The 13,626-nt window shown below is 42.1% G+C and overlaps 1 protein-coding gene across 9 annotated transcripts in view; it reads left to right on the top strand.

The window, feature by feature from the left end:
* The window catches only part of LOC137521650 (galanin peptides-like), a 99,856-nt gene that overhangs the window by 73,436 nt on the left and 12,794 nt on the right, over window positions 1–13,626 (top strand). For all 9 annotated transcript variants that reach the window (XM_068241176.1, XM_068241171.1, XM_068241170.1 and 6 more), the window contains 2 exons: window positions 7,073–7,153; window positions 12,349–12,403. In XM_068241176.1, coding sequence (XP_068097277.1) covers window positions 7,073–7,153; window positions 12,349–12,403 — 136 coding nt within the window. The remainder of the gene's footprint in view (window positions 1–7,072; window positions 7,154–12,348; window positions 12,404–13,626) is intronic.

The raw sequence follows: 13,626 nt of genomic DNA, 5'->3' as shown, positions 1-13,626 counted from the left end.
TACTTTTTGGTACTTTTTCCATTGCAAAGTGCTAAAAAGTTATTATAAATTGAAGATGAAAATGTATCTCCTAGGAGAAAACTCAGGTGAAAAGGTGAATTGCATATGGGCCCATGACCCATATGCAATTAACTTTTTCTCCTTAGTGGTATTTTCAGATTTGTCAATAAACTACCTTTTAATAACCAGCAAGCAAGGAAATACTCAAAATAATTTTGATTACGTACGTTTTCACCTAATTTTTGGTACTTTTTCAACTGCAAAGTGCTGAAAAGTTATTTTAAGCAGAATATGAAAAATTATCTTCTAGGAGAAAATTGATGAGAAAAAATTCATTGCATAGGGGCCCTTATTCAATTCACTTTCTCTCCTGTGTTTTTCTCCTAAGTAATAATTTTTCATCTTCTGTTTAAAATAACATATCAGCACTTTGCAATTGAAAAAAAATTGGTAAAAAGGAATTGTCAAACTTATTCTGAGTATTTCTTGCTTGCTAGTGTCTCTAAAGGCATTTTATTGATAAGATATGAAAATATAACCAACGAGAAAACATAGGAGAAAGGGCAAATAGAATAAGGGTCTTTATCAGTAAAATGCACTTAAAAAAAGCAAAAAAATTAAATCAAATTGTTCCAAATTACTTTACATTTGATATAATATTTTCTACCTACTTTTATTACCTTTTCACTTGCTAGCTGCTGAAAATAACTAGTTAATTGAGTTAATTGATTCAGGACCATAATGCATTCCTAAGGCTGTGTGCGTACACACATCTAATTTTGATTGGCCAATCATTGGTCAATTTTAGCACCTTAAAAAAAATGGCCAATCGAAATTAGATGTGTGTATGCACCCTAAGTCAAATGTTGGGGAGCACTAATCAACTGAGCAATATGTTTGTAGAATGTGTGAGTAAAATAGTGTACACAGAGGAAATAAAAACCAACACAGGGAAACATACAAACTCCATGCAGATAGAGTTCTGGTCAGATCTCAGCATGGGACCCTAGTGCTGCAAGGAAAATAATGTTACATTACATCACATCACCGTGACAAAGTGATGCACAAACACAAGCAATGTCACTTTACCTAAACATTTACAAAAAATTACATGCTTTAATGAAAATATATTGCATTTTTTTTAAGACAATTAGATTTCATGACATTTAAAATATTTACTTGAAAATTTCTCCTTTCGTGAGAGCATTTTATTTTTAACAATAAAGACGATTTCATACATATGGATATCTCTATACTAGTTAATGATTGGTCAATATGTGCTTCTGTGCTTTTCATATGGCTCTTTGTCCTATCAAATCACCCAGTGATTGTTAAATTAATTTATAAATATCAATTTTGGTAACAGCCACACTTACAAAAAAAACTTTTATCTTCTCTTTAAAACAACTTTTTCAGCATTTCGCAATTGAAAAAGTACCAAAAGTAGTAGAAAAGGTATTATAAAAAAAATTATTTTAAGTATTTTCTTGCTTGGTTTAAAAGGCATTTATTAACAAGGTGTGAAAATATCAACTTGGAGAAAACTAAGAAGAAAAGGTGAATTGCATAATGGCCGGTGGCCCAGATGCAATTAACTTTTTGTCCTAGGTGATATTTTAAAACTTGTCAAAATGCCTTTAAAACCACCAGCAAGCAATAAGATGCTCAAAATTATTTTGATTTGCTTTTTCAATGACTTTTTGGTACTTTTTAAATTGCAAAATGATTAATGGTTATTTTAAATAGAAGATGACTATGCATCTCCTAGGAGAAACTCAGGAGAAAAGTGAATTGCATATGGGCCTGTGTGTCAAATACTGTAATTCTTACAAATGTTGTCATTGTATTACACAGCTTGGCCCATATACAACTCATTTTTGCTCCTGAGTTTTCTCCAAGGTGATATTTAACAACCTGTCAAATTAAATGCCACCAGCAAGCTAAAAAATACTCCGAATAATTTTGTCTTTTTCACATATTTTTAGGTACATTTTCAGTTACAGAGTGCTGAAAAGTTATTCTAAAGAGAAGATTATCTCTTGGGTGATAAGTCAGGAGAAAAAATGAATTGCATATGGGCCATGGGACAATATGCAATTCACTTTTACTCCTACGTTTTCTCCTATGTGATATTTTCACACCTTAGCAATAAAATGCCATTTAAGCCACCAGCAATCAAGAAAATACTCAGAATAGTTTTTGACAGTACCCTTTCATCTACTTTTTAGTACTTTTTTAATTGCATAGTACTAAAAAGTTGTTTTCCTAGGAGAAAATGTGGGAGAAAAAGTGAATTGCATATGGCCCCTTGTCATAAAATGCTTTTTAAACCACCAAGGAGCAAGACAATATTCAAAATAATTTTGATGGTACTTTGTCACCAACTTTTGGGTACTTTTTCAATTGGAAAATGCTATTTTAAAGAGAAGATAAAAATGATCTCCTAGGAGATAACTCAGGAGAAAAAAGTTAATTACGTATGGGCCCTTGTTTCTCAGCAGATTGGCAGCTGGACTGTGCAGCAAGTGTGCAGCTCAGCCATTCATGAGCAATGATTTTAAATATAAATGTTCTGATTTCAAGAGTTAAATATGTCTTAGCAAATAAAGAAGCTGTATTTTTAATAGAGATAGTGGGCCTGATCCAATTCTCTTCTCCTAAGTTTTCTCCTGGGAATAATTTTTCATCTTCAGTTTAAAATAACTTTTGAACTGTAATTGAAAAAGTTCCAAAAAGTAGGTGAATAATTACAGGTGAAACTCGAAAAATTAGAATATTGTGCAAAAGTCTATTTATTTCAGTAATTCAACTTAAAAGGTTAAACTAATATTTGAAATAGGAACCCTTTGCAGGTGTTTTGGATGAATTAGCTGATTAGAGTCTGACACTTTGAGCCTAGAATATTGAACATTTTCACCATATCCTGATGGTCTGAGATTTTGATTTTGGAGTTTCATAAGCTGTAAGCCATAAACATCAAAATTATAACAAATAAAGGCTTGAAATATCTCATTTTGCATGTAATGTTTTCATGTATTAGTTTCACCTTTTAATTCTAATTTTTCTATTTTCATCTGTATTGTCATCAGTATTTTCATGCTTGTTGGTGGCTTAACTTCTTGCCGACCGCTCCACGGCAATTGACGGTAACGCGGCGGCAGCCCCAGGACCACTCCACGCTGATTGGCGTGAACTGCCTTTTATGGGGCTAGCAGGAGAGTGCGTACGCCTATGCGCGTGCATCTCCGCTTGGAGGGTGGATCTTCACTCCGCCATCAGTCTTCCAGCGGCAATCACCGCTAGTAGACTGTTAGACGGTGAAACGCTGTCTAATATACCTGTACAGCGCTGCAATCTAAGGCAGCGCTGTACTGGGGACACGGCTGTCCCCCTGGGGGACACAGAAGCGATCGGCGGTGACAGGCTGACTGGGGGAGGGATGGAAAATAAATATAAGAATAGCCATTTAGAAAAAAATTATTATAAAAATATTTGTAAAAAAATAAATTAACATTGGGGGAGCGATCAGACCCCACCAACAGAGAGCTCTGTTGGTGGGGAGAAAAGGGGGGGGGGATCACTTGTGTGCTGTGTTGTGCGGTCCTGCAGCAAGGCCTTAAAGCTGCAGTGGTCCAATTTATGAAAAATGGCCTGATCTTTAGGGGGGTTTAACACTGTGGTCCTTAAGTGGTTAAAAGACATTTTATTTATAATGTGAAAATATCACCTAGGAGAAAACTTAGGAGGAAAGGTGAATTGGATTGGGCCCATTAGCTACGTTCACTTATGTTGAAATGATTTGCACATATGTGAAAGTATTTCTATAATGTATTTACACATTCTGAGTCTCCTGAGTGTCACACGGCTGACCCCTGTACATCGCTACCGTGGATCGCAGCGCTGTACAGAGTAAATAGATGGCGGTTTCGCTGTCTAACAGTCTCCTAGCGCTGATCGCCGCTGGGAGACTAGTGACAGAGCGGAGCTCCATCATCCAAGCGGAGATGTGCGCAACCTCCTGCTCATCCCTGCCCCAGGACTTTACGCCGATCGGCGTTAGGCGGTCCTGGGGCTGCCACTGTGGTCACGCCCATCGGTGTGACGCGGACGTTAGGTTGTAGTTGGTTGATCAGCACGTGTGTACGTACTTGTCATGTAAACCCCTAACATTTAGGTTATTTCACTCCCCAGCATGGGAGTTCAGGAGCTGAACTCACTTTACATTCATCATTTGGCTTCATCAGCCAGTCTTTCTGGAACTAATCATTTTCAAAGAGAGGTTCCATTTAAGGTAGTATCTGATAATATTCTCTTTCTATTGTCCATGTGTATGACAGGAAAGCATTTGCGCATATTTCCGTCACAACAATGGCACTAATCTGCATAGTTAAAAAAAAAAAAATGTCAGCTGTCCTCCCAACTAAAGACTGGTGAAGAGTTAAAGGGCCATATTCTATTGCTGAACTCGCCAGCGCTAAGCACTGGCGAGTTCTTAACTTAGGCGATGGGGGCATCGCCTAATCTAATAAAACTTTAGACCCCCCCAGGCGGAAAAGAACTCGCTTGGGCAATATAATCGCCCAGCGAGTTCTTAACACCGAATCCAATTACCCTTATCATGTCTCCGGGAAGCGATGCTTCCCGGCAGACATGAGCGTTAGCTTAGACCTGCAAAAAGCAGGTCTAAACTAGCTAACGCACGTCGTCGCCGCTGCATCTGGGGGTCTCCTTTAATAAGGAGACCCCCAGAGCTCCCCGTCGGGTCGCCGCACAGTTTAGAATCCCCCGCGCAGCTCTGCACCGGCACCCCTGCATACATACCGCCGCAGATCACCTGCCGCCTCTCGCCGCAAAATCCGTCGCGTAATTACAGTGTATCTAACATTGTAATTACTGTCGGCATAGAAGGAGCCCGGGCAAAGCATCTTTGAATCTGCAGCCTGGGCTCCCCATTGGTCCGCTGTCTAAACCAATAAAATGGCTCAGACAGCGGACCAATGGGGAGCCCCGGCTGCAGATTCAAAGATGCTTTGCCCGGGCTCCTTCTATGCCGACAGTAATTACAGTGTTAGATACACTGTAATTACGCGACGGATTTTGCGGCGAGAGGCGGCGGGTGATCTGCGGCGGTATGTATGCAGGGGTGCCGGTGCAGAGCTGCGCGGGGGATTCTAAACTGTGCGGCGACCCGACGGGGAGCTCTGGGGGTCTCCTTATTAAAGGAGACCCCCAGATGCAGCGGCGGAAGATGGCGGCGGGCCAGTGCGCATGTGTGGGGAGTGAGGCCGTGGTGCTGATGGACAGCACCACAGCGTAAACCTCACTCCCCATCGCTCGGTAAAAGGGAGCATCGCTCAGGCTTTCGCCTGAGTAATGCTCCCTAACGATCGGCCATCGCGCGAAGGATATGGGCAATAGGATTTGCCGGTAATCCTCGCGCGATGGCAAGGTGATAAGTAGCTCGCATCTGCAAGCTACTTATCACCTTGAATAGGATATGGCCCAAAGTGTCTATATAGTTATATGAGACTACTGAGAATCAATTCCCCAAAATATCCAGTCCACCACTTTTGACAAAAAAACTATCGAAAGTATTGATTGGACAGGACGGAAGAGCTGTATCGATTGGGCTGGACAGTAGCAGCGGTAGAGATCAACGGCCCATGGCGTTACACTGCATCAAACAGTGCAACGCAGCAGGACAGGAATATTATTAGTCAATCTATTGAAAATTGATGTCCAGTGTGTGGTTGGAATCGATTCCTCTCTGAATTATTATTTTCATAGAGGAATCGTTTGTTTTGCCATATTGGGTGGCAATCTATAAGTGTATGACCAGTCTTAGTCAACAGACATAGCCAGTATTCTAATGTGACATATGACTAACCTCTTACTCAAAGTGTAACTGTCGGGCATAAAATCAAAAATCAATTCTTTATTTTTATCTGGTAAACAAGTAATAAGGATGCTAATCAGGCAATCCAAAAGTTAAAATCACTATTACTTTTCTTGCTGATAAATGATCATTCCCCAGTTGACCTGAGTCTTATTTGGGACGTTGCCGCACAAAGGAAGTTGCAGGACATGCTGGGTTGTCCTTTTTTGCTTCTGTACATTAGTTTAGTCTGGGGGGAAATAAAGAAGCAAAAAAAGACAACCCAGCATGCCCTGCAACTTCCTTTTTGCGGCAACGTACCAAATAAGAGTCAATGATCATTTAGAAACAAGAAAAGTAATAAAGATTTTAACTTTTGGATTGCCTGGTTAGCATGCTTATTACTTATTTACCAGATAAAAATAAAGAATTGATTTTTGATTTTATGCCCAAAAGTTACACTTTAAAAAAAAATCCTACAGCATACATACGGTAAATGATATTATCAACAAGTACTAAATATTGTTAATGAACATTGTTATACCATTTTTTTTTACCATGCTTAAAAAACTGCTTTATGCAAAGTTTTGGAAGGATATAAGTACAAGGCTATACACATGTAAAAGGCACTTAAGGACAAAAGAAGCCAGAGTAATAAAGGGATAGGGGTAAATAAGTGTAAGGAGGTGGGGCCAACCCATTGTTAGCATGAACCCACTTTATCTTAAACCACCCAGGAATACCAAGGGATGCTATCTTTTTATGAGCAAATCTGAATTGAAAATAAACTGTATCTATATTCCTAGTCCTGAACACGACTTTCCTGAAATCCGGTAGTATTATTTTGGCCCATATGCAATTACATTTTTCACCTGAGTTATCTCCTAGGAGATCATTTTCATCTTCTCTTTAAACGAATTTTTCAGCATTTTACAACTAAAAAAGTATCCAAAAGTTGGTGAAAAAGTGCTATCAAATTAAATTTGAGTGTTTTCTTGTTTGCTGGTGGCTTAAACTGTATTTTATGACAAGTTCTGAAAATATCACCTAGGAGAAAACTCAGGAGAATAAGTGAATTGCATATGGCCCTTTGTGTGATCTGCCAGGGGCATGCACATTTTCTCTTTTGTGTTCTTTTAATACTTCGTGAAAAAAAACAAAAACAAATCTGACATGATTTTATTTTCTACTTCACAGATGCAGAATTCTTGGACTTTGTTGTGTGTCTCCGTTATTTTTTGTGCCATGGCAACTGAATGCTTTGGCTACACGTTAATGGTAAGAGAATCCTTTTCCCTAGATAGATAGATAGATAGATAGATAGACAGACAGACAGACAGACAGACAGACAGACAGACAGACAGACAAATAGATAGATAGATAGATAGATAGATAGATAGATAGATAGATAGATAGATAGATAGATACTGTATATTCCTGCGTATAAGACTACTTTTTAACCCTTGAAAATCTTCTGAAAAGTTGGGGGTCGTCTTATACGCCGGGTGTCATTGATGCCGGGTGATACGCCCTATCCTGTTACCGCCTCTCAGATCTCCCTGCTGAGAGAGCGCAATCTATTGTTCCATACCGCTCTGATAAACAGGTAGACAAGGAGAGCTGACCAGTCTACTTAAGGAGAATTGACCAATGCAACAAGTCAATTGACTATATACTGTTATATACTGGGTAACACATACAGTACAGCACCAGTATCTGTTCATACACAGCACCAGTACATGATTTTTTTTTTATTTTAATTTGGTGTGCGTTGGAAGAGGGGTAGTCTTATACGGCGAGTATATCCCAAACTCTCTATTTTAACTGAAAAAGTTGAGGGGTCGTCTTATACGCCCAGTCGTCTTATACGCCGGAATATAGATAGATATAAATATATAGTAAAGAGTAAGGCAATGTTTTTGTTTTTGGGCGGTTTTACGCTTATTTTTTGCATGACAGTGGGGTTGCAATGCTTCTGCCGCATCCTACCACAACGCAAAAAATAACAAACATATGACCCTGCTGCAGAGTGCACTGACAGGGTCATATGCATAGCGCCGCCCCTCGCTCGTGATGTACTCCCTGCTGGGCTGGAAGTACGTCACTGGGATTCTCTGGGATGTATATAAAATAAAAAATATTTTTATATTAATTAATGAATTAATAAATATATTTTATACATTTGGATGGGGGTGTCAAAATAGTACAATATAATATATGAATTGTATATTGAATGAATTTAAATGAACAAAATGGAGAAAGCTAGTAAAGGACCCTCCCTGAAAAATAATACTGTAGATTGGTCAAATTTGCTAAGTGAGGGAGGCACTTTGCTGATGCCAGTTCAAAGCAATCCATCTAGATGGATCCATTTTTGTGAGGGAACAATTGTTTTTCAGGTATGGTTCTTGCTGAGGAGGATTGGCTAAAATATTATTTCTATGATTACATTTAAAGAGGAACTGTAACCAAGGATTGAACTTCATCCCAATCTGTAATCGATAACCCCTTTCCCATGAGAAATCTCCACAGATTGTGAACGGTTTCAGGCTGAAATCGGTTCGCAATCTGTTTGCAGTAAAGGTGGCCATACGATCCCTCTCTGATCAGATTCGATCAGAGAGGGATCTATCTGTAGGTCGAATCTCATGGCAAATCGTGTATGGCCACCTTTAGGACAATTTTAGGGGGGAAGCCGATTAACTTATCTGTATTTTTTTGGGATGTGGGAGGAAACCGGAGTACCCAGAGGAAACCCACACAGACACAGGGAGAACATACAAACTCCTTGCAGATGTTGACCTGGCTGGGATTCGAACCGGGGACCCAGCGATGCAAGGCGAGAGCACTAACCACTACGCCACCGTGCTGCCCTGTGATGACAGTTTCCTGTCTGTGAGCCGTGTTGTATTGTGGGAAATAACTGTTTCCACCTGCCAAGCAACCAGTATCTCCCTCTGTGCATATGTATATCTATATCGCAATGTTAGTGGGTATGGTTATAAATAATGGCAGTTGGTCCTGTCTAGTTTTTTTTATGTCTGCCAGTAGTAAAGATGATGACGTGCAGGCTGATTGTGGATCAAACAATATGAACAAATTGAATAGTGAAAAATCAAACATTTCTTCATCTCTCTTCTATTTTTTAACTTCTCATTTTGCAATGTATTGATTTCTTTTTTCCTCTTTTCCGTAAAGTCTATCCTCTTTAACCACTTCAGCCTAACTGGATGAAAATTTTCGTCCAGTTAGGCTGCGCCCCCCCCCCCCCCCCCCGTGCGCGCCCCTGCTGCTGGCCGTTAGCCCATCGATCAATGAAAGGGATTATAAATCCCTTTCACTGATCGGACCCCCCCCCCGGAGAAAAGCCGACAGCGTCTCTTCAGACGCTGCGGCTTTTCTGAGCTCTGGTCTTCTTTCTTCTTCGATTGATCTCGCTCCCAGGACTTTTTGACTGTGGCCATCTTGTGGCCAAATAGCAAACTGCACCAAAAACACACTTTGAATTAAATAAATACATTTTTAAACATTAACCAATTCCCATCCCGCATACAGTATATTCACGTCGTTGTAAGTGGCTCCTGAAAGCCACCCGACGTGAATATAAGTTACTGCACTTTAATGAGCACAGCACGCGTGCTAGCACACGCCTGGGCTCATTAACATCCATCATCTATCTAGACCAATTAAGGATCCCGTTTCTGGTGTCTGATCCTCCCACTCCCTGCCCGATCCCCTGTACTGAGCCACCTGCCCCCCTTCTTCCCACATGCTGCGATCGGGCAGCAGGGAGGATTAGCAGCATGTAAACATACCTCACCTCGTTCCAGCGCGATCAGCCTCCCCTCCGTGCATTACCGCTGCCTGTGTCATTATGCCGAACGGATCGGGTCCCGGCTTGATGACGTCATCAAGCCGGGACCCGATCCGTTCAGCATAGTGACACAGGCAGCGGTAATGCACGGAGAGGAGGCTGATCGCGCTGGAACGAGGTGAGGTATGTTGTTTACATGCTGCTAATCCTCCCTGCTGCCCGATTGCAGCATAGGGGGGGGGGTAATCATTCAGGCATATGGCTATCTGGAGGGGGGATTTAAAGGGCACACCAACCACTTATTGGGGGGCGACATAGAGGCACACCTGGCTATCTGGGGGCAAAGGAACTATGGGGGGAGCAAAGGGGAACTCCTGGCCATCTATGTGGAAGGGGGAAATAAATCTGCTCACCAGGCAGTCTATGGCAAAAGGGTCAAAAGAGCACATCTAGCTGTTGTAACTGGGGGAGGAGCTAATAAGGGCCACATCTGGCTATACTGGGGGCAAAAAAGGGCACACCTGACTATCCATGGAGAGGTGAGGGGAATATAGGGGTACATCTGGCTATCTGTTGGAGGGGGAGAACAAAGGGGCACACCTTGCTATCAATGGGAGTGGGGGGACAAAGGGGTGAATCTGGCTAATAAAGGGTCACACCTGGGCTTTTTATATGGGGAGGGGCTAATAAGGGGCACATCTGGCTGTCTATACCGGAAGGGGGTGATAAAGGGGCACACCTGGCTATCTGTGGGGGTTGGGGGGAATAAAGTAGCACACCTAGCTATCTATGGAGTGGGGGGGGGGGGGGAGGGCAGAGGGGAATAAAGGGGCACATCTGGTTAACTACTGGGTGGGAGCTAATAAATGGGTTTAGCTTTTTGAATATGTATGCCATGAGGGTAAATTGCTGTTACTTTGTCAAATACGGCCTGTAATTACTGATAAAGTACAATGCGGAAAAAATGGAAAAAAATACACCTTTATTTACAAATAATATATTGTCGCCATACATTGTACTAGGAACATAATTTAAATGTTAAAATAAACAGGACACATGGGCAAATACAATGCGTGGGTTTTATCTACGGTAACACTTTTTATTTTGAAACTGTTAGGGCCCGTTCACACTGCACGCGTTTCCAGCCGCGTTTTGGAAACGCGTGCAGGTGGCCGACACGCAGGACATCAGACATTCCAGAGCAGCACCGCAGAGCAGCCGCCGCCGAGTCACATGTGAGAGAATCACATGTGAGAGAGATGCACGGCGCTGGCTGCTCTGCGGTGCTGCTCTGGAAGTGCTGCCGCTCTCTCTCCGTGTCAGAGCGGTCAGCTGCGGTGGGGAGAATATATTGGCACCTGGTCCTGGGGGGGAGAGGGGGGTCGGCCAGACATAGGCATGCTCTGCATGCTACAGTATCTGATATGCGGCTTGCGTCAGGAGCTGGGGGAAAAGGTTACATAGTAACAAAATTAGATTGATTTTTAACTTGTACATTGGCTTTTTGGCTCACTTATATAATAAATAAAACATTGCAATAGTGTTTTAAATTTCAATTTGGGGGCTAACAGTTACTCTTTAAGTGTGGACTAGCCCATTTATTAACATGAGTTGTCAGTTTTTCTGTGCAGAAAACGCGCACGAAAACAGTCAAGTGTGTTCCCTGCCTAACTCCCCTGACATTCATCATAACCTCAAAACAATCAATACCTATCAAGGCACACAGTCCAAATATTCAAGAAGTCTGTCAGATGGGAAGTTTAATAATCCGAACATTTGTATAGCTCTTTTCTCCTGTTGAGCTTAAAGCACTCAAGAGCTGCAGCCACTGGGACGCGTTCAGGAGGCCACCCTGCAGTGTTAGGGAGTCTTGCCTAAGGACTCCTTCCTGAATAGGTACTGACCCTAGCCAGGATTCAAACCCTGGTCTCCCATGTCAAAGGTGCCCTCTATGCCCTCTATATTCATAGAGTCAAGAGAAAGGCTGCTTTCACAGTAAGACGTTACGGGCGCACGTTATTGCAGCCTGTTACGCAGCCCACCGCACAGCAATGTAAAATCAATAGGCTATTTACAGTGCCCACGTTGCGTTACAGTGTAACGCAGTACACTCAAACAAAGTACTGCATGCTGTGCGTTATACACGGCTAAGCCGCGTCAGACTGTTTGCACATGCTCAGTAATGTTAGAGGAGGAGGTCTCCCTTCTTCCTCCGTGGCCAGCCACATGGCTAATTAATATTCATTGCACTCAGTGACGTGCAGTGTTTACTTCCTGGAGCGCCGCTCTGTGCGCCGATTGGCCGGCGGGACCACGTGATGCGGATCACGTGGTCTCCGCATCGCATGGCACCAAAAAGGCGCACTAAAAGCTGCATAACGCGGCTTTTGGTAGCGTCCTCCTACAACACCACCAGGGCGTTGCGCTAGGGGCACGTTATGCGACCTATAACGTCCCCTAAAATGCAAAGTCCTGGTGGGAAAGAAGCCTAAGGCAATGCTTTTGTTGCTTCATTCTACCAAAAGAGGCTGTAAGCTTGTGATATGTAGGGGATGGAGACTATTCAGAAATGTATAGCTAAGTAGCTTACATAATACATCAAGCATACTGTGTATTATTTTACTACATCTCTTTTGTGTATCTCTTGTCCATTTTTTAGCCCAAAGATAAGAGAGGATGGACTTTGAACAGTGCGGGTTACCTTCTTGGGCCTCGTAAGTATAGCTTTTCTACTTTGTATGTGTACTACAACTAAGAGATGAAACATTAGTAGAAAGTCTCATATTGTTTACCAGTACAGGAAGAGTTAAAAAAAACTTCTGTTATCTATGCAAAAGAGCTTCTCTGGGCCATTCAACTCACTGAGTCGAATACAGTCCTATTTTCTGAAGCACTAAAACAGCCATTAAACAGTGAGAGAAAGCTTGAGATAACTTTTTACTGAAGGAAAGTTCTAAGGGTCATTCATTTCTGTTTTTTCTATAGCTTAATTATACAGAGTGTGGCTTCTCAACTGCAAATATGACAGAAAGATGCAATATTATAAAAAAAAGCTATATAACTGAAGATGATAATGAGACTCTTTTCTTTGCTACTAATATTCTTTTCGTTATCCGTAATACACATACAGTTCATTCAATCATACATTTTTTTTACTTCAGGTTTGCTTTGCTTTAAAGTTCTCAATGCAAGAGACAGGGGGCCCTATGCAATTACCAAACTCGCCAGCGCTAAGTGCCGGCGAGTTCTTAAAATAGGCGTCAGCAAGGTCGCCTAATGCAATTGCATTTAACACCCCCCAGGGCGGAAAAGAACTCGCTTGGGCGATATAATCGCCCAGCAAGTTCCTTTCCCCCTATGCAATTGCATTTTGCACCTCCCGGGAAGCGATGCTTCCCGCCAAACATAGGTGCTAACTTTTCACCTGCTCTGAGCAGGCGAAAAGACCTATCGCCGGTGTCTGCGGGCTGTTTATGGCATCTGGGAGCCTCCTTTACTAAGGAAACCCCAGATGCCAGGGATTTAAATAGGTAAAGGAGTCAGCTTTGACTCCTTACCTATTTAAAATGTAACAAAAAACATACCTCTATCGTTCCGGCTCGCCCTCATGTCCCACGCCGCTCCTCCGCTCATCTCTGTCTCCAGGGGCGTAGCAATAGGGGGTGCAGAGGTAGCGACCTCATCGGGGCCCTTGGGCCAGAGGGGCCCTGCCTTAACTGCAGTATTAGCTCTCTATTGGTCCTGTGCTAATAATAATCACTTCTATAGATACTTTGAATAGTAGTAATTATTGACAAGCTGTTCCCCATCTCCTTCTTGGACCTCTGACACTGCAGTTGCCATTGGCAGGTTTTGGTGCGCCGTATCAATTGTTATCTATAGCATGCTTGGGGGGCCCCAATGTAAAACTTGCATCGGGGCCCACAGATCCTTGGCT

The sequence above is a fragment of the Hyperolius riggenbachi genome, chromosome 6, assembly GCF_040937935.1.
Source record: "Hyperolius riggenbachi isolate aHypRig1 chromosome 6, aHypRig1.pri, whole genome shotgun sequence".
In the NCBI taxonomy this organism is placed as follows: Eukaryota; Metazoa; Chordata; class Amphibia; order Anura; family Hyperoliidae; genus Hyperolius; species Hyperolius riggenbachi.
This window is presented reverse-complemented; position numbering and strand designations above follow the sequence as displayed.